Source organism: Heliangelus exortis, chromosome 4 (genome assembly GCF_036169615.1).
Source record: "Heliangelus exortis chromosome 4, bHelExo1.hap1, whole genome shotgun sequence".
In the NCBI taxonomy this organism is placed as follows: domain Eukaryota; kingdom Metazoa; phylum Chordata; class Aves; order Apodiformes; family Trochilidae; genus Heliangelus; species Heliangelus exortis.
The window spans coordinates 14,631,273-14,656,542 of NC_092425.1; the positions used below are offsets into that span (position 1 = coordinate 14,631,273).

At 36.5% G+C, this 25,270-nt stretch overlaps 1 protein-coding gene across 7 annotated transcripts in view; it reads right to left on the reverse strand.

The window, feature by feature from the left end:
* The window catches only part of MARCHF1 (membrane associated ring-CH-type finger 1), a 211,675-nt gene that overhangs the window by 44,018 nt on the left and 142,387 nt on the right, over window positions 1-25,270 (reverse strand). For all 7 annotated transcript variants that reach the window (XM_071743105.1, XM_071743107.1, XM_071743101.1 and 4 more), the window contains one exon: window positions 6,006-6,056. Coding sequence is in view for 6 of the 7 variants with exons in the window: in XM_071743107.1 (XP_071599208.1) it covers window positions 6,006-6,056 (51 nt within the window). In the remaining variant the exon portion in view is untranslated. The remainder of the gene's footprint in view (window positions 1-6,005; window positions 6,057-25,270) is intronic.

A 25,270-nucleotide genomic window follows, 5' to 3' on the forward strand; every position in this document is an offset into this window, starting at 1 on the left:
ATAATGGCATAGCAAGGAATGGATACATTAGAAAATTAGAGCAGTTTGCATGGCAATGAGCTCAGCAGGAGAGCCAGTCTGTGTATTTTCATCTGAAAAATTCTGCTTTATAAACAATGAAGCTCTTTATGGAAAACATCCATCTTCATAAACTTTATGTGGATAATTTCTCATTAAAGATCAATCCACAAAGTCTGGTCTATCTTACAAAGTGTGTCTTGATGGGAGAGCAGGGGTTTTTTTGGGGGGGGGTTGTTGGTTTTTTTGTTTGTTTGTTTTTCCTTTGTTTTTTGTTTTTGTGCTTAGGTTTTGGTTTTCCTTCATTTTTTCTGATCTTTTATGATGAAGTTCCTGCTTTGTGCCCAGATCTCAGTTATTATAGCCTGACTGATGGCTTAACAACTGTTAAATTAACTGTAATGATTTCTGCCACATTTTCTTCTACAGAACTGATTTTTGTAAACTATTCCTTGTAAAATTCTTCTCCAATCCTTTTCTTTCTCTCCTGTCTTCCTTCTACCTGCCTCGGAAGACAAGGAATGAAGGGAAAAGTGACTCAGAAGGAAGGAGAACAATACCATTCAGCACCTTTGAGAGTCATATGACCCTTTTATAAAAGAATTTGAAATCTAAAGACTAAAGCAGGTTTGCATTCCATCAAAGTAAAATCAGAATTCAAGGATAACACAGATAATTCAGTGATGTCTTTGCAAAAGTGGAAATTATATATATGCATTACTCATAGAGTAAGCTTGTATAAACACAAAGTTTAAGGCACTTCACACATCTCAAGCATATATGCAGTTCTGTTTGGCTCTGTGAATGTGGCACATTTAGGTGCACCCAGAATACTCTGTTGGTAAAAACTGTGATTTAATAAACCATAACCTGTGCAACTGTACATATTATTTTATGCATACAATTGCATAATTGTCTGTATTCCCTCTCATTAGAACATGAGTTTAAAACAGGTCATGTGTATCCAAGAATAAATTGAAAATGCATTATTTTCTACAAGTTGTCCCCTGAAACTAAGATGTATTTAATGCAATTTTATTCAGAAGTTCAAGTACCAGGTAGATTTAAGTAAATAAGGTAGTAATAACTCTTGTTAAGCTTACTGAAAATAAAGAATAAATTATATGCCCAAGCCACAAAGTTTTCTTCAGATAAAGAAATAAAACATTTATATTTCAGAGGGGAAAAAAAAAAAGGTGTAGCAAGTTATTATGCCATTGTATCTAGTTCTAGTTTTTCGCCTTTCTCTGCTTTATATTTTGATGAACAAAATACTCTTCACTAACTTGTTTACTTTGTGCCATTGTTCTTTACAGTAAGAAAATAATGAGAGCTAAATGCCAGGTTAGTCTTCATCTTTGATATTAATGATTCTGTTTATGAGCAAGAAGAATAATTTAGATGACTAACATAACATTTACACTCATATTTTAATGCCAGTTTTGTATATATGATATTATTCACTGTAACAGCATTTTCAGGGGCTGACATTTTGCACTTTACAAAAGCAAGGATCTGGTTTTTTTCTTGAATTATTCTTTTTTTAAGCTTTAAGATTTTTTCTCAGTTGCTCATGACAGTAATCTAGAATCTACAGCTGGAAAGGATGGAGCTACATGGTTCCTTGAAAAATAAACCCTACCAATCTGGAAGAGAATTGTCATTTATGATTACTGTGAAACTGCCAAAGAACAATAACAAACGTGGGTCAACTTTTAGCAGTGCAGTTCCCTGTAGCAAAATGCAAGGGGTCATACAATTGCTCTTTAGGATTCAGCCAAGAAAAAGATATCCTGGAGATGCTGCAACCCTCTTTCAAGCTATCAAAGTCCATGACATAAAGATTTTTTAAAAGATCATTTAAGATTCCTTAAGCTTTTTCCACCATAAAACCAATCATGTAGGCTTACAATAATTCAGACAGAAGATATTACACATTCTGTGTTGGTATCACTACCAAAAACCATGGTGGTATGTTAATCCATTTAAAAAAATGCATAGTGTGAAATAGTGAGCTCTGCTTCAAGTTGTATAAACCACCTAAACTGTGACACAGGCCTCTTCATACATTTACCTCATACTGAGAGAGGGTGAAAAATTAGAGTATCAAAATCCATGCAAGAGAAAATTCAATTTTAATGGAAGATATTAAATGGAAATTTGTGATTCAAAATGATAAAATTTTGTATTACGGGTTACATTGATAATTAGTTCATGAAATATATTTCAAGATCATAAACTGAGTAGATCAAATCAATAATCAACATATTGGCAACAATAAATTTTTCATCTAAAAATTTAGTGGGTACTACATTGACATGCTGGTTCTTTCTGGATTTTGCTTATATCTTAAGGAGAGGAACGCAACCTGACATAAGAAATTAATATAAAAATTGCATAAACATAGAGTAAAATTGATTGTTTCCTTCTTTCATTTCTCTGTTGTTTTTCATATTCTAAATTAGACCAGTGAATTTTATCATACTGGTATTCCAAAAATTCACTTCAATTCTTCCTGACGTAACTCAGCAGACTTTTATTAGATAAATGCTTCAGAGACTTGTAAATAAAGTGTTCTAACACCTGCTCCAGGTTTTTGAGAAGCAATTGAGCCAAAACAAAAGCAGGCAATTTTCTCCAAGCCTGAGATCCTCTGCACTAAAAAATAAGCCCAGAGTTCCCATTAGATAATTTCAAACCTTAGTGTTGAGAGAGCATGCTTCTCAAAGGAGCATGAATCATAATTAACATGCAAAAAGATAATTACACTATGTTAGACAAATTTCTTCCAGAAAGCATTTTAACATAATCAGGTAGCCTCAAAAACACATATAAACATAACCTCTATGGACTGCAGTTCAAACAGAAGCTTTGTTTCACTGTTTAACCACAACAGAAAGACCCACCAGATCCTTCTTAGACGAGCATTCCTCTTAAATTTTACAAATATTTCAGAAGACATAATAAGCTTATAAAAAAAAAAATCTATGGTGTACAGAACTAAGCACTGACAAATAGCTACTGAACAACATCAGGTCCAGATGAGGGCAGTAAAGACAATCAGAAGGATGGACTGCTCCTACAGAGACAGGCTGAAAGAGTTGAGGTTGTTCAGCCTGGAGAAAAGAAGGCTCCAGGGACACCTTATAGCAGCCTTTCAGTACCTAGAGGAGGCTTATGAGAAAGATGAGGACACACTTTTTAGCAGGTTCTGTTGTAGTAGGACAATGGGTAATGGCTTCAAACTAAAAGAGGGTTATTCCAACTAAAAGTAAAGACAAAATTTGTGTCAATGAGGGTGGTGAAGCACTGCAGCAGATTACGCAAGAGGTGGTGGATGCTCCATCTTTAAAACATTCAAGGTCAGGCTGAGCAAGGTGATTGTTGAAGATGTCACTGCTTTCTGCACAGGGGTTCAACTAGATGATGTTTAAAGGACCCTTCCAACCCAAACTATTCTGATTCTTTTATTCCCAACATTAGCAGGGCAGAAGGCAAGAAAACCTGTTTATTGATAAAATCTAGGTTATTAACAGAAGTGTAGCAGAAATAATAGACTGATACATTTTCCTAATTTTCTCTGCTGGGAAAACCAACTGAAGCACTTGGTCTCAGAGTTCCAAAGCAGTTTTATTTATAAACTGAAGCAACTGAAGTCCGAGGCAGACATTCACTGAAGACAGCAACAGTGACTGTCAGCCAGGAGTATCAGCAAACAGGCAGATAGGACTGGGCAGAATACAGATAAATACAAAATGATGTGTGACTACTTTCAAAACCCTGAAGTTAACTCAGTGGTTATCCCACAAATGGGATATTTAAGGTTACTGCAATGAGCTGAAAAAGAACAGAGATGAGTCAGCAAATTAGTTTGAGAAAATGCTCTCCCTCCTACCTGTTGAGAAACATGGGGCAGGCATGGCACAGGAGGGCCAGGGGCAGGAGTGGTAAAGCACAGTGTGATGGGGATAATGGGTAGTGGGAACTAAAGCCCTACTGCACTCAGTTTTCACTGTTCATGAGCTCTTGCTCACAAATAAAATAGAAACTGATTCAGTCCTGAGTCATTAACAGAATCAAAGTCTAGGATTTTGCTTTAATCCTGCCATATTGATGAAATACTCCATTATAGCTGTAGAAAGCAAAATTACTCTTACACTCTTACAGGTAGAGCTACATAATTTTATAGTTATATTCAAATAATCTGTAGATATTCCAGTTGCTTTAATTTTATACTAGTACATGTAAAGAAATACAATAGCCTATTTTGTTCAATTATGAATATATATTATTGTGGACTTGGAAAATAATTTTTTATTTAACTATTTCAAGTTTTGCCCTTTCATTTGTCTAGAATGGTTTATTATTAAAATTCTCATCAGAAATTTATATGCAAGAAAAGAATAGACTTTGCAATGTGCTAAATTTCTGCACTCTAAATGGGAAGCAAAAGTGAATTGTGAGATTGAAGCATTGATTTTTTTTTCTTCCTCTCTAGGGAATATTGAATTTCAAAATCTATAGATTGAATAAGCTTATACTACCTTGCATCTGGCAAATAACAGACTAAACCAAAGCCATTACTTCTCACTTTGTCTAGATAAGACACGTACAGTGTTCAACAATTAGATTTAATCTGTAATAGCATATAATTCAGAGTTAAGTACCTAGTAAGCAAAATTGCCCAAGGATACGCTGCATAGCACAGGTGTTCTCTGAATAAACAGTTTAAGAGCATTATGAAATATGAATCTGCATTTGCAGAATCTTTGCTATATGAATGGCATACACAAGAGAGCAGCTACTAAATTTAACTCTCAATCTGGCCTTTTTTAGCTTTATCTAGTCACTACTATGGGTCTCATGTTTGTTATTATATTTATGCTTAGTCTCAGTGTAACCCATACAACAGCCTTAAAAAAGCTGAAAAAGTCATATTAGATCAGCACAGATTTACAATAATGATATGTACAGACAGGCATTTAAAACTGCTAATTAAAGAAATGCATACAACTCACTATGATCAAGCTTGTAAGTATATAACTTGGAAAAAATAGGCAGCAAGTCAGGAAGAGTTTCAGCCATATCCTACAACAGCCTGGATCTATTCTACACATTTTTCCCTACATTTTTTTTTTCCTTCTTAACATAAAATAGCAAAACATTTAACTAGTTTCCTTAATTTAGAAAAACACAGGGCTTTTTTGGCTTTTTTATGGCTCTGAGAAGAAAACACTTTTACAGTGTGTACCTCAGAAGTAATAATATTGTGGAGAAGGGGCTTAAGAATACTGTGCTTGCACTGGATGCAAAATAATTTATCTTTAGCTACAAACATAATACATGGTAGAGGTTTAGACTGTGATTCAAACAATCACTGGTTTTATCTTTCACCTCCTCCATACCCTGGCATTTTGGCACAGATTCCAGCCACATCTGAAGCAAAAATGCAGAACAAAGGGGGTTAAAATCAGTACAAATCACATTTTGCATTTTACTAAACTTTCCTTTCTCTGTTTCCTGGAAACTAAAAACCATCTAGATATAAAGCCAGGATATTAAGTCCTGGCTTCAGTGAACCTTAAATGCCTGTAAAAGGCATTCAGAGGTCAGTAGGAAATGATGACACATTGAGAGCTTCACACATTACAGTTATTATTTGGGTTGCACAGGGGGAAAAAAATCAAGCAGCAGTTCCTTAAGCCATAGTGTTAATTTAATGTTAAGCACGTGGAAAGCAGATACAAGAAGTGCAACTGTTACTTACTTATTATTACACAGTATTGTAATCACAGTAATGATTAAGTGTATATTTAAGACAGAGTTTTACATGGTAACCATCATGTTAGTTAGGAAAGACTTTAAACCTGATGGTTATAAGGAAAATATCAGAAAATGCATACATGGATAAAAGGGATAAAGTACTGTATTATATTCAATAAATTTAAAAATCTGACTTTTATACAAAGGAAATAGATTTTTCATACCTTTGAAATGTTACTCGATCGACTTGTGGAACGCCCTGGGGATTTGTCACTCTGGAAAACAAAATTAAAAGATGAAAAAAGTTATTTAATTAAAATTCTTCCTAAGAAACTCTACTATTTTTATAATTCTGAGTGCACAGACTTTCTCTTCCTCTACTTTTCCTCAGTTTGGATACTGACTGTACCATGGAACAAACAGCAAGTAAGCAATTATAACATTCATGGGAATGCACTACTAAAAAGTTTTAAAAGTTCTGTAAGAAATTAATGTTAGAACTTAATTACTGTGGGTTTATTTTGCAGGGCTTTTTTGACAACATTTTGAGTGAAATATTAATAAATCATCATAGCTTCTAATGAAAACTTGTAATCTTGGGTGAAGAGGAAAGTTTCATGACAAATAATAAAATCCACCTACTTACGCTGGACACATGTCTGCTCAAAGAATGGAATTCAGACTTCCAGAAAAATTGAATCAAAACTAAATGAATTCCTGGCCAGACATATTCTGAGAATATGAACTTGTAAACAGTTGCAGATATAGTTCAATTTAACACCTATCCCTCCATACCCTCTTGCTCAAGAAAAAAAGCCATATAAACTACTACCATAGGCTGGAATTAATCAATAAAGTATCTGTTAAATAGCTCCTTTTCTAAAGCATAACAGTTTTGGGTTTTTTTCTGATAATCCAAAGGAGGAAGTGAAGCCATGATTCAATAATGTGTTCTGTATTTACACTTCCCTAACAATATACTCAGCTTCATTTACACTGAAAAGGTAAAAGCTATTTCAGAAACAGTGCCCTTGGTATACTTTGGTAAATGTCCGTAGCTTAGGAAAGTCAGGGAAATATTTCTCTCAGCACTGAGAATGTAGGTTTAAACACTAAGGTGAAATATTCAGTATAAAAAAAGATACATTTTTACCAAGAAGGGATTGAACTAGACACCATTTTTGCAGGTTTGCTAGATAATCTACTTGATGGAACAAGGGAACCAAACCCAAAGTACACCTTTCACCTCTGCAGCAGTCTCCAATGCATCCATCACTGTAGCAGGCACTTAGAGGCATATTCATAACACGTGTCCATAAAAGTTTTTCAACCTGACTATGACCCATCTCTCATCTCTCCTCATTCTTCATTTAAATAACTAAAGAAAAATAAAGAAGCTACCAGTTAAAAAAGGCTAAGTTTCCTACTCCATTAATGCATGTGTCTAGTCTAGAAATTCATAATCCTCATTATAGAACACAATAGTTCAACGATGGCAAAAACACAACTTAGGAAATTTGTCAGCAAACATTTAGGAAAAACATTTTGCCATTTTTATATTGAAAAGACTACTTCAATCTCAATCCAGTAAGCAGACCCATGTGAAAAACAGGCTAAAACCTACTTGTTTCATAAACCCTTCTGCATTTCTCTTCCTTCAGACAGAAGGTAGCTTATGTTTTTGTTCTATCCCTCAGTGCTATCAACTTCTTGCACTGCAAATATTCATATATTCAATATTCTTACTTTGTCTTCACAAGCACTAAGCAGAACTCTTGTCCTCAAAAAACCATCACCAAACTCCCTAACCATGCATCATTCTCCATTCTATTCTACTATACCCCCTCATTCTCAGGACTTAGTAACCTTCAGGTTTGTACATTAGTTTCTCCTCTTTTATGAAGAATTAAAAATAATAATTCTCCAAGTTATTGACTAATTTATTACATCTTGTCCTTGAAGCTGGTGCTGCTTTGAAAAGGGAGGTGAGCCATATGATTTCTTCTGACCTGAAGTATTCTGTGATTCAAATATTACTCCTGTGATACATTATTCACTGTAGCTTTGGTAATAAATTAATAATAGCCTATCCTTTGCAGGCTACATTAAATATATGCAGTTTTTATTGTCTTCATTTATATCCATAGAAAATACACTTTGGATATTCTCAGTCCATTTTCAGAGAAGCTCTGCTTTGACCTCAAAATAATAGAAGTTATGGACCCATGAAATTCATTCCTCTTTTGTGGTTAGAAATTATGAAGGACAACCACAGCTGATAAACTCCCTGCTAAAAGCCCACAACCTTTATCCTCCATCACTTGGACTAAAGAAATATTTTGTATTTTCTGACACTGTAGTGAATTCTGGAATTCTGATTTCTTTTATTTTAATAATCCATCATCCTGACTAAAGCTCTCAAGGCTTTTTGCACAATCCATTCTTCAATATGGCACATACCTTCATTTTAGCTGCAAGATTCTGACTCTCTAACTGCAAACTCCCCAAATCCACAGTCTGCAAAGTACAAGCCCGTACACTGACTGCTCTAAGTTAAGAGAAAGAGTGCTGACTCTAGAGCTTTTGGAAAAAAAAAAAAAAAAAAAAAAAAGATTTAATCAATCATGTCCCTGTTCAGGTATTTCAACGTGAATTAGCCTGAAGAGTATATAAATAAACCACAAAATGTTGCACTAAATAACCATGCTTAAATTGAAGCTAGAATTCTTCATTCAAGTTCACATTGAACTGGCATAACTGTTTTTAAAAAGAAAGAACAGAATAGAAAATTTATGGCAAAAATATCTTTTGAAATATTTCCTTAAAGAATAACTGTGTGCTTCTATTTGAGTGGTTTATCTTTACAAAGAAATCACATTGTTAAAAATAATTGATTCCTTTTCTTGCTGTAACTGAAGAGGGACTGTCTTTATTGAAGAACGTTTTTCCTACAAGCTTGCTAAACCCTAATAAAAAGATTTTTTTCTCCCACACATTCAATATTAATTTACATTTGAAAGAAATATATGTTCAAAAATCTATAAATATTTTTATGCATCAGGGAAATGTCTTATCATGTCCTTCCAAACAGATAATTTCAAAGGAAGTAGAGTCTGCCTTTTAGAATTTATACTCCTCAGCATAAATTACTCAAGTTCTATAACTACATTTCTTGATCTCCCTAAATGACTTTTCTGAATTTACAGAGTTCTAGCCCTTCAGCAAAGTAAAATTAAAATGTTTAGAAAGACCTCTTGCTAAAATTCTCAAACCATCTTTTTCTCCAGTCAACAGAAGAGAAAACATATCCTTCCAAGACTCCTCCTGACGATTACACAAGCTTTTTAGCTTGTATGTTGTATTATGCAGCCCAAAAACCCACACTGGAATGCCTCTTCTTACTTCCAGACATTCTGTGCCACCAATATCTCACCTCTTGGGTTATTACATCCTACAAACACTCATCAGGTATATCTTAAAAATTCTACTAAGTCTGTGTTTCTACATTCCACAAGAGTTCAGTTTTGCCAAAATCATTTGGTAAATCATTGATCATTGAAAATGGAATTCAACTTTCAAAATAAATTCTGTGAGAAAGACAAAAGGAAAGAAAGCCACATAGTCTCAAATGATGACAAGTTCATGAAACTGCTTTCAGAGGAATGTCATATGAGTCTGTCCCAACACATCATACAAAGAAACTAGCTCTGGTTGTAATAAGTAATTAAAATTACTAAAAATAAAATTATATATAAACCTTTTTTTTTTTTTTTTTGTCAGTAAACATAATATTTCAGCACATGACTGGAAGATTGAACTGTTTTTTGTAGTTGTTGTTGCTGTTTTGTTTGGTTTGGTTTTGGTTTGGCTTGGTTTTTGCAGTTCTCATCTAAAATTTAACCTGTTAAACTTTCTGATGCTTCAAGATAGATTTTACAAACTCACATACATGACCTAGGTTGCTAACAAGCTGTGGTTTTATTAAAGCAAGAGAATAAACAGGGTGCTAGTAACAACTTCCCAAAATACTGATGTGAACAGTACAGGCTCTTATTCTAATGAGAAAAGTAGTAGAAAGTAGAAAGTATTAGCAGTAGAAAGCCAATTGCTTTCTGACTTGCACTAGATTTTCAATTGATGATTTTAGGTCTTGCAGGGCAGCAAAGTACATATTTGCCTGGTTTCTTTCCTTTAGCTGCCCCTTTCTCTGCTTTTGCTCTGAACATCACTTGGACTGACACAGGCAGCTTGCTAACAGATTGCTCTTTATGTCTCTAAACAGCAGAAGAGCATCAGGAAATCACAGTATCTCAGTTCACAAGAGAATCTCAAGCAACAGATTCTGTCACCAACATAAATACCCAACACCTCAAAAAACCTTTTTCATAAAATACTTTGCCTTTGTTTTCTCTGGGCTCTTTTCATTGCCATGCTGAACTCCTATCAATGCTTGTTCAGTTATCAGCCAGAATGCTCTTATTTTTTCTCTTATGAGTGACATCCTTTCCTCTTTCATCATGTTTCTCCAAATGTATGGTCTCCTCTCTTTTATGAACATTCCTGGTGGTTAGTACACAGTGGACCATGTAATCCAATTTTTAGTTCATAGTATGATATGCACAGTTTTCTCTTTGCTAAATATGACTGTATCCAAAATTTTTAATTGAATAGACAGGCTAATCTACTTCAGAAGCTGGAATTCAGAGGTCATTTGTTGTCTGCCAATTATTGTGACCTGCTAGATTCCACTCAATTAGTAACAGAGATGAAAGATTCTGAATGGCCAAGTACTTGTCTAACAGCCAAATATTTATCAAAGGAGAGAAGACTAATTAAATACACCAAGTCAAGGTACCTCAGTTGCACTGGTGCTATAAAACATTACCTGATCATGTCACTTTAACTCAAACTCCATCAAATATAAGAAAATGAAAGGAAATAGCATTTTCCCTAGCCCTCTAAGGAATACCCAAGCATTCAAATCCTTCAAAGTACAGATGCCATCTTTCATTGGCCAATTTGATTTGTGTTCAGCCTAAACCCACTGATTTCCAGATGCAAAAAGGGTAGAATCAAAATCATAAATAATTAAGATCTTGACCGTAATTTCTAAGTCGTAACCCTAAGGAAAAAAATAATGGAAACAGAACTGGACAACGAATGGCATTGACTCTACACCTGGCTTCTGACATACATCAGAAACCCCCATCTCTAAGATTTCCATGTGTCATACAGAAATGGAAGCAGAATAGTAAAGCTCACAGAAAATGCTGAAATTAAGTAAGGATTAATGTTAAGTAAGAATTCATGTTAAAATCTGGTGGTCAGGATTCTTACTGCCAGATGCAGCTGAAAAATCAGAAATGTTACCAGTTGAATAGTTTTATTTGTACCAGCAGGCCCATACTCAAAGGCCTGTAACTCTTAGTGCTTTAGGCTTGGCATGTCTGAAAAGTTAAAATCATAAGCTGAAAATAATAAACGTAAGGACACAAAGGAAATTTATGCCAACTGAATATGAGATGCACATAGATTCCACAGATACATTCATCAGCGTCTTTCCTACTTCTGGGAATCCCAAAATTTATCTTCATGCTACAGTAACTGAATTTAATACATAAACAAACAGTCTGGGGCTTATCATCTAATTTAATTATCTACCTATTAGTTTAGTCATTACTTAGTTTGGGATTTTCAACATAAATTTGAACACTTCAACTCCTCCCTCCTTAAGAATCAAAGCAAAACATGAGCTTCAGTGCTGCATGACAAAATTCTTATTACATTTCTTTTTAACCAAGCTCTACAGGGAAGTTTGTGGAGTGATATATCTATTTGCACAAAAATGTGTAGAAAAAACAGCTTCAAGGCAAAATATTTAGCCACAATGTCTTCTCTCTGCTTCAGAAATAATACTGAAGATCACTTAAATTATTTCCAAATCCTTTGATCCAGTGATCACACATCTTTATTATAGAAATTATAGTTTTTCTTTACAGGTAAGCTTTGTCTGCCTACACCATTTACGCCAATCCTTTGAAGAGCTTCTGTGACAAAGACTAGATCCTCAATTTGGTTACACCTGGAATATTTTAGGACAGCAAGGCTTAGCATCCAGGCAACAATTATAATTTTTTAGCTCTGCTTTCTGAAATATTCACTGTATACACTAGAGGAAGGGTGATGTAGAAATTACAATTAAATTTCACTTATTTTTGGAACTCACGTGTGTGCCTATTGCCATATTCTCATTTATGCAGTCAGGGGATTGAGGGAAACTATTATACAAACGGCTTTTATTTTTTCTTTACAGCTACTCTAATGTTTAATTAAAAGGCTAAATTTTGATGCTATTTTCCACTTAAAATAATGTAAGTAAAAAGGAACACAGTACACACCTATCTCTTAGCAGACTTGCCCAGCAAGTCATACATACTTATGACAGGAGCCTTCTACAGGTTTTTTATTCCCAGATAGACATGACCTACTTATTCAGTCTCAAAGATGTGCTGAGAGCTGGGTACACACAGCACACTGATTGTTGATTACTCCTTTTCATGTTGTAACAGAAATTTCTCTGGTGGAAACAGGAACACCAAGGGTGTCCCTTGAAAGAAGGAGGAAGTTTTGGGAAAGCAGATAATGGGTAAACTGTTCTGGGGAAAAGAAACAGCTACCCTGGCTTAGGCAAGGGAAGACTTTACTGCTGAGAGCAGAACTTCTGATTCCAAATGTGACTAAAAAATTAATAAACAGAAACCCAGAATCAAAATACAAGAATCATCTCTGACAAGATATCTGATTAGCTGTAAGGCAGAGACATTGCAGGCAGTTGTTAATTTCTCACAGTCAGACCCTTCATGCCTAATAAAAAACCATCCTTGGAATAATTAGGACAATTAGGATAATTCAAACTTTCTCAGAGTGTCTACAAATATTTACTTGCAAAAATGCACACTAGACTATATTTATTTTATTAATATCTGTTAATTACTGCATAGAATTTAGTCTAATGTGTTGGGAAGAGCATTCTGACACTGTAACTGACTCAAGTATTCACACACAATATTCCATGAATTTATGTGTGTCTGTCTTCAAAGGCTCTAGCCGTTAAAAGCACCACTGAAATTATCTAGCCTCTTATTCACCCAGCCTGTCTAAGATACTAGTTAATAACAGACTTTTCTTTTTTTTCCCTTACTTCAGGCAACAATGAAGCATGTGTGATTCTATTTTATTCTTTTCTGTGCTTTCTCATCAAGGAATCCTGCTCTTCTAAGTCAGAACACGTAATACGAAATAACATTACATAGAAATCACTGTTGTCACTTTCTGAATAGATACCACACTTCCTCTCATTTCACTGTAATAGGTCTTCAGTGTGATAAATGCTCTAGATTTTTAGTCATCATTGCAATTCCAGATTTTCAGCAGTCCATTTTAAGAAAGTAAGCAATATTCTGCTACTCATATATGACGAAGCTATATAACTAGTAGTTTCTGCAGTGTTAACTTGAACCAGGTCCACTGAAGACCTAGCTCATTCACACAATCACAGAATATTTAGGTTGGAAGAGACCTCCTAGATCAGTCCAACCTTTGACTAACACCACAGTCAACTACTAAACAATGTCCTAAAGGATCACGTCCAAATACCTTTTAAATGCCTCCAGGGATGATGACTCCACCGTTGTCCTTGGCCATTCCAATGCCTGACAACCCTCTCAGTGAAAAAATATTTCCTAACATCCAGCCTAAACCTCCCCTGGCACAGCTTCCATCCATTCCCTCTTGTCCAGTTTACTAAGGAGAAGAGGCTCTTTCCCTCCTTGCTTCAACCTCCCTTGAGGTGGTCGAAGAAAGCAATTATGTCTCCTCTCAGCCTCTTCTTCTGCAGACTGAGCAACCCCAGCTCCATCAGCCACTCCTCACAGGATTTGTTCTCCAGGCCCTTAATGAGCTTTGTTGCCCTTCTCTGGACACTCTCCAGCACTTCTATGTCACTCCTGTAGTGAGGTGCCCAGAAATGAACACAGTACCCAAAGTGCGGCCTCACCAGAGCTGAGTACAGAGGGATGATCACCTCCCTATTCCTGCTGGCCACTGCGTTCCTAATACAAGCCAAGATGCCACTGGCCACTTGGCCACCTGCACACACTGCTGACTCATATTAAGTCAACTGTCAACCAATACCCCCAGGTCCCTTTCCAACACACAGCTTTCTAACCACACTTCTCCAGCTCTGTAGCTTACCATGGGGTTGTTATGCTAGACCAGATGCTAGGCCTGGCATTTGGCCATGTAAAACCTCATGCAATTAACCTTGGCCCATTGGTCCAACCTGTCTAAGTCCCACTGTAAGGATTCCCTACTCTCCAGCAGATTGACACAGCCACCTAGTTTGGTGTCATCTGCAAATTTACTGAGGGTACACTCAATCCCCTCATCCAAATCATTAATGAAGATATTAAAGAGAAGAGGCCCCAGTACTGAACCCTGGGGGGAACCACTTGTGACCAGTCACCAGCCAGATTTAGTTCCATTCGTAGCTACTCTTTCAGTCCAACCATCCACCCAACTTTTTATCCAGTGCAAGTTATATTTATCCAAGCCAAGTTCCATAAGTTTCTGAAGAACACTGTGAGAGACAGTGTCAAAAGCCTTACTAAAGCCCAGACAGACAATGTCCACAACTCTTCCCTCATCTGCTAGGCAAGTCATCTGGTTGTAGAATGAGATCAGGTTAGTCAGACGGGACCTGCCTTTCACAAACCCATGCTGACTGGGCCTGATCACTTGGTTATCTTGCATGTACCATGTGGTGGTACTCAAGATGCCCTGCTCCATAACCTTTCCTGGCACCGAGGTCAAACAAACAGGTCTATAGTTCCCCAGATCACCCTTTCGGCCCTTCTTGTAGAAGGCCAAAGAAGAAGAATAATGTTCTTAAAGAAGAACATTTGCCAGTTTCCAATCAGATGGGACACCCTGAGTTTGCCAGGACTGTTGATAAATAATGGAGGGTGGCTTGATGAGCACTTCTGCCAGCTCCTTTAGTACCCTCAGGTGGATCCCATCTGGTTTTATAGACTTGTTTCCCATACTGCGTGCACTGGTGTATTTGCACTTCAGCTGGGCTGTTGATTTCACTCTTAACTCATGCTTTCCACCCTTGGTCTCAGCTCTGGAGAGCCCAGTTTCAATTCCCTCCCCCTTCAAACCTAGTTTAAAGCCCTCCTGATCAGCCCCACCAACTTACGGGCTATAGTCCTTTTGCCCCTGCTGAAGCCCATCTGATGTGAGGTAGCACAGAATTTGCCCCATGGTCAAAGAACCCAAAACCCTGCCACTGACACCAGTCCCTAAGCCATGAATTAACCTTCTGGATCTTCCTGGTAGTTCCCTCATGCATCGCTGTCATTAGAGGGATAGAGAAGAACATAACTTGGGCTCCTGATGTTGCCCTAAGTCCTTGAAGTTTCTCTTAAGTGAATGGGTGCTTCTTGTTATTATATCATCACTACCCACCTGAAAGACCAGAAGTGGGTCATGATCTGAAGGACTCACAAAGGTGGAAAGCTTATCTACAACATCCTTAACCCGGGCACCAGGGAGACAGCAGACCTCCTTGTGGTTTGGTCTGCACATGGGGCCCTCCACTCCCCCCAGCAGGGAGTCTCCTACTACAGTGACCCATTGAGTTTTCATTTCTGGTTTGATGTCTGTCCTGAGGCGAGTCAGCCTTGGGGGTGAGTCCTTGTGAGCTGGCCTTGTGAGACCTTGCTCGTAACAAAATCCTCCTGCAGAGCCCCATACCTGCTCTGCAAGGGCACTGCAGGTGGTGCACTTCTCAGGGGAACACGCTTGCTCTGCTTTCTTTTCTGTCAAGCACTGACCTGTTCCCACTGATCCTCCTACTGTGGGTTACTGTGGAAGGACTTGGGGGGTTGCTTTTGAGAGGATATGGGATCCTATTTTCCCTGAGAGTTACTTCCTGTTCTAATTTAGGGGAGATCATTTGAAGAATGTAATCGATTTCCTTCTCACTCTCCTCACTCTTCATCTCAGCTAGTGGTCCACACTTTGCAATATGATGCTCAGCAACACATTATCTTTCAAATTTTTGGGAACCAGACCTTGCAGCTCTGGGGAGCAAACCAAAGCACTGTTTGCTACAAAAACCCAGATGGTATTCAGGTGCTCTCTTCTAGATTTAAAAACCATCTTTAGCTTCATCTGAATTTTTCCCTCATACAGAAACAGTACTATTGCCAATTATTGCTATAAACAAGAAAAACAGGGCTTTCATAAGCTGAGATAACAGAGAAAAAATTATTACAGAAATGAGCCTCAGAGAAAGGATTAAGGATTCAATTTTCTGTCCTCTTTTTCTTATTAAGGATTTAACTGATTACAAACACCAAGTGATCAAGCAAAGACCAATGTAAAGGGATTACATCTATTTTTTTCCTTGCTTCCAGAGTTTAGTTTCTTTTAAAACTTATACACGCACACAATCTAATTCCAAAGAATTTGTATTTTAAGTTGGAAGGGCTGTAAAGTGCTACCACAGACAGCATGAAAAGAGGACAAGTTAAGGGAAATGTCAGCAGAGAGGCTGACAAAATCAGTACCTTCTTTTTTCTTCCCATTTCACAATAAAGACCAAGTATGAAGATGCAATATATCAGTTTCAGTTTACGAGTTCTTTTCAAGCTCAGCTGCACGCTTCGTAACTTTTCCTTTCATCTATTACTGGACAACTATAATGTTTATGGATATCAACGTTCCACTTTTCCTACATGGCTCCCAGTAGAACTTTAAACATATGGTTTCTTCAGTATGTTTCAAATATATATTCTGGTTGGGAGATTAATTAAACTTTGATCCTATCTGATTTTACAGTTGTAAAGGTCAGCATCCAGATTCAATCTACACTGAAACGAAATTATCCTTTTGAATTCAAAGAAAATAAATGTGCTAAAACCACTGAACTGTAATTCAGCCAAGCTCTACAGCACATAACTCAGCTTACTCATCCACATTAGAGACAAACTGAGATGCAAAGATACAGACAAACCAACAGAATTTCTGAACATGATGCCAATTAACAGGATGAGGAACATAACCTCATACTGTGACTGGATGGAGAAATTTTACTGGCCATAGAGGATGAAAATATACTCCTCAAGAACTAGAGCTCTGCACACATAGTCTAGTTGTAAAGGACAGTGAAAGCCCCTTGTCAGTATACAAAAGACAGTGATGAATAGAGTCCCTGCAGACACAAACACTGTAACCATCTAAATTCTCTCAGCCTGCACAGATAGTTAACGCAGAGAGTGTCCCCCTACATTATGCTCCTCAGGGAAATGGGATTAAAATATGCTCAGAAAGCCCAGATAAAAGACAGAAGATTAAGTATAACACAGATAAAATATATTAAGCCACTGTGATGCAAAGTAGCTATAAAGCAAAGTATTACAGGTCTTTATATAAGGAAATACATGTGCGAAAGAAGCAACATGAATGACACAGCTCTCCCTTGTACAATAGATAACCTTATATCCCTGGAGCCACTCTCCCACTATGGTACTTCTCATGGTGCAAGTAATTGGCCTCTGCAATTAACTGCAAGGAAGAAGTAGCACAGCTGGATTTTCTTCCTTTCTCAGATCTGTACGTAAGTGGCTCATTAAGACTATCCACAGTGTAAGGAGAGAGGAAGTGGAATTAGCTCATAATTTGCAGAACCATTAGAAGACACTTCCAGCTAAAAAACCCCAAAACTTAAAAGAGCCTGGCTGTCAGTCTCTTAGTTCTCTCACTGCAAAAATCAGTAGTAGGAGCACTGATCAGCTCTACGATTTAGAAGATGCAAGGATGAAATCCTCATCCTTTCTCTGAGATGCTCAGTCATTAGCCAAGAACCTACTCTTCCACTTTAAACATGAAATTATATTTTCACAGCACTTCAAATCACTTCTGCACTGCACTTAAAGCTAAATTCCCACTCTTAAAGTGCCACAGTGTATGCAACTTCAAGTTTATATTTACATTAGCTTTTCAGTTCAGTTTAACAGTGCACTTCTCCAAGGGCTACAATTGCTACGTGTTCTTTTCTGGTACTAAGAAAATGTGCCATGAAACAGGAGCAGAAAATGAAAAGCCATATGTCTTTTAAAAGGACTTGGTGACTAAATGTCAATTACTTCCCTTGCATCCTAAAATAAACCTGTTCTGATCCCTGTATTTTATTTAGCTATTTAATATAGTCAAACATTCACCCGATAACCCAGTAAGGTGCAGCATTTACCAGCAGTGAGTCAGGTGACCAAGCTGTGCACTGATCTCTATGGTAACAAGCTTGTATATTTGGCAACTAAAAAAAAAACAACAAACCAACTCAGTAAATTAAGGGTAATTTTCTCCCTTCTTTTACTCTCAGGCGCTTTAAAAAAAACAAAAAGGAGATAATGAGAAATATAATAAGCAGCTCAAGTTATTTTCCATTGTGAGAACAATACAAACCAGATCCACCTTAAACAGGCATTTTTTTTCAGTTATGTATTGCAGTGAATTAATTATGACAAGAGTCATACCTGTCAAATGAACATGAGCTGGTGAATGTCTAGTTCATTAAGTATGCATTGGCAATGTAATGTAAACCATTCTGCTGTAACAACCACTGAACCACTGAGCAACTAAAACTAGAAGAGGGGCAACTGAGTTGAAATATGGTAGGGGGCCTGATAAATGGGGGCATGATACAGGGGAAATTATTTTCCAGCCTACTAATACAAGAAGAAGATAACATCAAACTATCTGGCAATAGGTTCAGAACACAGTAAATACCATATGTGACTAATGTTTGATAAGCATATTGGAAATTTTTAAAAGCTTAGAGATAATTAAAAAGTGACAGAAAATACTCGCAGAAGAAAAGTTCATTCAATGAGAACATGTATAAAATTTTTTCTTGTCCGGAAATTCCCTGAGCTACATTTTAAAGGATTACAAGAGAATATTCTGGAGAGCCACACAAACAGCTCACACTCTTACCCTACCCTTCTCATAGCATTCACAATCAGCCATTGCCTGGGATAGCACACTGGGCTACATGGGGTTTTAGTTTGTCTTCATTTGGGCCTTTTTTACACTAAGAGACATAAACCAGATAATTATAAGACTGGAATTTGTAATTTTAATTACCAAGATGGAGATAAATGAGAACATTTCACATTACTCAATAAAAATGTTGAACAATATTCTGTATTTCACTAATTCAGTCCTGGAAGATACTTTTGAAAATGTATAAAGTAAACGATTCCCGCTCATGTAAAGCTCCTGTTAACTCAACAGTTCTGAAAAAAAAGTGAGGAGATAATTTTTTAATGTCAATGTAAAAACTTGCAGTGAATCATACATTGCTAATTCATCTGTATTTGGGAAAGTTCCTGCTGAGTACACAGAGTATAAAAATAATTTTAAAACTCGAGGTTTAGTCCTTTGTCCATAGCTTTGTTCACTTCTTGTTCCCCACAGAATAAGTTCAGAGTAAACTTTGCAGAGTAACATTTTGAAAAAATATTACTATTTATAAGCAAAGAAAGAAGGAAACTAAAATGGGAGGCAGGGGAGAAGAGAGAGCCCTAGTTTCACCCTATTCTGAATAGAACTGTTTTTGTTGTTGTCAGAGGTAGGTGGATTATTTTCACCATAGTACATTTTGAAAAACTTTCCACTCCAATACAGTTCAGAGCTAACTTGAATTTTGACACTTCTGATACAATAGCTCATTTCTACACGAGATAAAGGAGAATCATCATTTGAGAATCATCACTCGTAATTTTCAAACCTGCATGCTAAAAGACAAGATTATCAAGACTAGACAGTTTTCATTCTAAGGCACGGATCACATATATGTGCATACTAGTGTATAGCATATCAGTAACACACTCTTTTCTTAATGAAACAATAAAAAGTTTCAGCAAAGTGTATTTAAATACTTCGGCCTTTTATAAAGACCTTTGACGAAGGATCATCACACAAATAAAGCAGAAACCTAATAGAGAATAGAAGACTGCCAGATACATTTTGAGAAAGGAAACCAAATGCTAAATAGTGACTTGAGAATATAATTTTACATACTGCCATCAAAAAGAGAGAGAGAAAAAACAAAGAAGTTATGGCATGCATGCATGTTCTGTGGCTCCTGAGAATAATTACTCTGAAAACCCCGATGGGTTGATCATTGCTATAAAAGGTCATTAGATGTTATACTGAGCATTGTACAGGGAACTCAAGAGAACTAAATGAACAAGCCAACAATGAGAACAAGATTAAAAAAAAAAAAAAAAAAGCTGATCTGTGTTAGTTGTACATACTTAACACTCTGGGAACTGAATTATGCCCTGTTTGTTAATTCAACCCTTTGGGAACTCTAAATTTTTCCATCCTTCCAAGCTGAGTATCATCTTTACATTGTTATTCAGACTGCAACAGAAAATAATGTATTATGAGAAAGGTATAATACTCCCACAGGAGTTTGCTATGTCATTCAGTACGTGTGTGCTCTTCCATCACTTCTGAAGTAACATACCTTTATCTCTCCTTGAGCTGAGCTGAGATTAGGCTAAAGATTTAATTAAATATGATTTATTTTTTTAAGTTTGGTCAAAATCATCTATACTATATATATTATATATTTTAAATTTATATACAAAAGTACTAAATATTCTAGATGTTTTGCATAGGGTTTAGCATGAATTTCCATGGTGTCATTGCAGTATCTGAAATGTTATTTAATCTCATGTTCAATGCATCTATTCTCAGTCTTCTCATTTCACCAAATATAGTAGTTAATCCTGAGGAAGATTCCCCTGAGGAGCTCGAAACAGCACAATGACCATTTTTCTGAAGGAGGTAATTTTGGATGCTATGCAAACTAATATAATGCTTTCAGTAGTTTCAGTGGTAAACAAAGAAACAAAACTGGCTTTGTACCAATGTCATTGTTGTTGCACTAGACACTGATGAGATCACATCTACAACTGCAGGAACAAGGACAGACACAAGAAAGATAAATTGAAACTGCAATGGGGGAAGAAAGGCCAGTAAAAGCATATGAGAAATAGAAAGCCTGCTTTCCAAGAGGGGCTTGAGGAGTTTGACTGGTTTAGACTATCAAAATTATAGCCGAGATGGGATACCTGTTGTACATAAAGAGTTCTGCAGCAGATAATTAAGGATGGGATAATTTAAGGTAAGCCAAAGTTTGCACCAATACATGAGCATAAAATATTCACACAATAAATTTCAGCTTGACATAGAAGATTCTTAACTGCTAGAAAAACAAATTCCCTGTAAAAGGAGAAAAAATATAACTGTTTGACAATAAGGCAAAGAATAACATGAAAATTACAACAGCAAGTGACCAGACTCTATGATGGACTACGCTTCCTTTAGACATATATTTTAGCATGAAAAGAATGTTTTATAGTTTCTTTAAGAGACAGTAACTATTTTCACCAAAGCTGTTGCTCAGTAGGAAAACCAGTTTTCTTTAAACATCTGCCTTTCTCTGAAAAGATGACTTTTTAAAACAAATTCAAAGTATTAATTCCAACAAAATGAAAACTTTTTTTTCAAACTTGGCCAATACCTACAATAATGAATTTCCTGCACAATACTTGCAATGAAAACCAGTTCCAAGCTCCAGTTTTTAAATTCCCATTAAGTGTAAAATGGCATGAGCACTTTATTGCCATCTTCCTCCCAGTCAATGCTACGAAGTGTGCCTTCTTAGACCTCAGACTACGTGCATCAAGACATGGATGAAGACTTTGTAAGATGTACCATGCAAAATGCAGTATAAGGCAGTTCTAGTGACTAACATGAAAAACCTGGCATGAGACTCCCTTGTTTCAAACACAGAAGAGTTCAGTTTTCTACTGAAAGCTTAAGTGGAATTTTGTTAAATTGGGCAATAGAGCTCAATTTGCAGAAAAATAAAACCCCCATTTTTTAGCACTAGATAATTTGATATGGACATTCTTCAGGAACTAGATACCAAATCACAACTGCTACTAAGATGCAATTGGAGTACCAAGTCAAACCTGTGATTAACAGTTAGTTTTGTTATAATTTATGATATCTTGTGCACTGAATAATTCCTTAGTATGAGTGAGAGTTAACTGTTTCTTAGTTACCCAGTTTCAATTTCCTCTTTTATCTTGTCAGGAACAAAATAATTAACAAGCAATATTTGAATAATACCTGAGTCCGTATCTCCTCAGTGTTTTCAAAACCCCTGAACAAAGTAATTAATCAGAGAAAAGATTTTGCCTTTTCTAGTCTGGCATTTTTCTTCTCTTAACTAAAGGCTGCTTCCATTAATTGTTTCTTTTTCTTTCCCAGATATATTTTTGAGTTTTTCATCTTGCCTTTCTCAAAGTAAACACAGCAACAGGAAGAAGTTTCAAAAGTGTGTTTGCAAATATTCATTCCAATGAAAATTCTGAGTTTAGCTACTTTAGCTAGGATTATGCACAAAAGTGTCCATCTTTCCTAAGCAACCTACAAAGTAATTTTTAAGCTTTCAATATACAAAATTTACGCAAAATATTTGGAATATTTTCCAGTACAGAAGTTGGCATTTGCATCAAATAAAAATCCCACAAAGCATCATATCAGGAACAAAATCATAGAACAGTTATGGTTGGAAAAGACCTTTACACAGCACTCCCAAGTTCACCACTGTTTCCCTAAGCACTACACCTTTTAAATACCTTCAGGGACTGTGACCCAACCACTGCCCTGGGCAGCCTGTTCCAGGGCCTGACAACCCTTTCTGTGAAGAATTCTTTTTCCTGATCCAATCTAAACCTCCCTCGGAGCAACTTGAGGCCAATTCCTCTTGTTCTATTGCTTGTTACTTGGGAGAAGAGTTGCACTTTGCTGCAACTTCCTTTCAGATAGGTGTGGAGAGAAATGAGGTCTCTCCTCAGCCTTCTTTTCTCCAGATTAGAGCCCCAGTTCCCTCAGTCATGCCTCATAGCACTTGTTATCCAGACCCTTCACCAGCTTCTTCATTGCTCTTCTTTGGACATGCTCCAGCACATCAATGTCTTTCTTGTAGTCATGTGCCAACTGAAAAAAACAATACAAAACCAAAAACAACCTAACATCATTCAATATACTTTCAGGTGGGAGTCCTGCTAGACACATACACTTGAGATGCAGTGCAGAACCACAGCATTTCAACTATGGCATCACACTGATTCCAGGGTCCCAAGCACCACAGAAGGAGGATCCACACACTTTTAGGAAAGAAGGCAAAGTCAGAGACAAAAGCAGATAGCATTTTTCATACAAGAAAAGTACACAGGCCCTGGCTACCTGAGGTAGGGATTGCTCGCTGACTTTTATCATATTTTATTGTGACACAGATGCTTAGGTTCATTCAGTACACTTCAGTTTGCTCACACTCACCATTTCACAAGCAAATTAAATGAATCTGCACTTCTCCCTAAGTATGGCTGCTGGTTTCCAAACATGGTTTGTCACTATAGAGGATTCAGAGAGACATTTAGCAGGCTCTCAAATGTGGTTTCATTACATTATACTGTTGGCATGAGTAATTTAAATGAATCTGAAATTTACTGCCTGGTAAAGTGATTTTCTGTTAAACTTTAAAACTAATTAGTAGATTGGTAATAAATACCCATTCTTTCAAGTTTTCTTTAGAATAATCAACAGTATATTTTTATACAAATATTTTCATTCAAAATATTCCTATGAAAACAAATCATTCTCAGCTATGTTACAACACTTGCACCTTGCAAGATGTTCCTACTAAAATTTATAACACAAGGAGTCCTTGATTTCCCTCTTTCAAAGTGACAGTTTATTCCATTACTCAAATTTTACTCTAAGAAGTTAACATTAAAAGGTATAAAAATAAAGTGAATTCTGGTCTGTTCTTTTTAAAATACCACCATTTCAGTAAATACGACAAAGTGGACTGACTCCCTTCTGTTTGTAGTATATCTTATGTCTTCATTTTAAAAGAAAACTTTTAAAAACTTCCTATACTTTGAATTCAATGTATGGAAAAACTAGGCAACATTAATACATTGATAAATAGATGTGTTTTTCTTCATGGGAAAGGGTTTCTCCTCCCTCTGCAGCATTTCTACACTGCACAGATGACCCCACAACTGTCAGTTCAGTTGACACATAATTACAGACAACACAAACTATTCCAAAATCTGTAATACTTTCATGATCTTACTGCCTAGGATTCATTTATATTCAAATTTCTAAAAAGCTGCAAACAGCAATGTATACCTGCTTTGATTTTGTTACACCATACATTTCACTAGTGTGTTATTATAAAACATATCAAATTTACAAGCTGTACTGTAAAAGCAGTGTCCTAGGATACCAGTGAACATCTCAAATCTATTATTTGTTTATTCAGTTTTGGTAATAAGATATAACATTTAACTTCCTTGCCTGATTTGGGTTACACGATGAGCACCCAATTAAAAACAAAACAGAACTTGTTGTGAACTCAAACTCACACAATCTAAAACAGAAATGAAGTGAGAAACAAATCTAGCTTGTGACAGCAGGGTGACTATAACCACTGAAGTAAATTTTAGCTTCCAGATCAAACCATTCTCAGTGGTCTGTTTAATTTTTTTAAATACCAAAAGTGCAGTCTCTGAGAAGTAACCAAGTTCAGCTAATTTCATGGTTTTGACTACCTGTTGCTGACATCAAATTGTCACAAGTTTTCAAGGCAAGAAGTTGAAGAAAACCATGATTTAGTCTTCCTTAAATGAAGGAAACCTGAGGCTGCAGGACAAGGGGCAGCACCTGAAAGAAGTGTTGTTGGGAGATTTTTGGAAGAAAATGGACATGTGAGCAACCCTGACTATTTAGCTTTAGCCAGAGTGAGCTAAGGGCCTTGAAGCCCAGCTGCAAGGTTACTAAATGATCAGCTATGTGCAAAAGATAAGGGAGTTGGCAGCAGAAAAGAATAACAGGATGGGAAAGCACCACAAAGACAGCACATAAACAGTTGTATTTAACCAGTTCTGAGCCCGTGAGAAGAAGAAAGTTACGGCAGATAAAAAGGTGCAAACAGGATGCCTGCAATCAACAAAGCAGGACAAGGACGATAAGCAGCTCCCAATCGCAACACGACAACAGGTGTGTGAACAGCAACACGCAGCCAATCAACATGAGCCACGAAGACACCAAGACCATATAAATGTAACACTTTGCTTAATAAAATCGAGCTTAGTTGCTGACTCATATTGAGTCGTCTCTTTGCTCCGCAAGCCTGTACCCTCCGACAAAGTGTGTTCTGTTTCAACCATGCCTTCCTCTGGTTACCAATGGTCAGCCACAGAGAAAACTCGTTTTCATCGTTGTTAAGAGAATCTTGCTTACAGATGTGCATCAGTGGGCCTGGCTC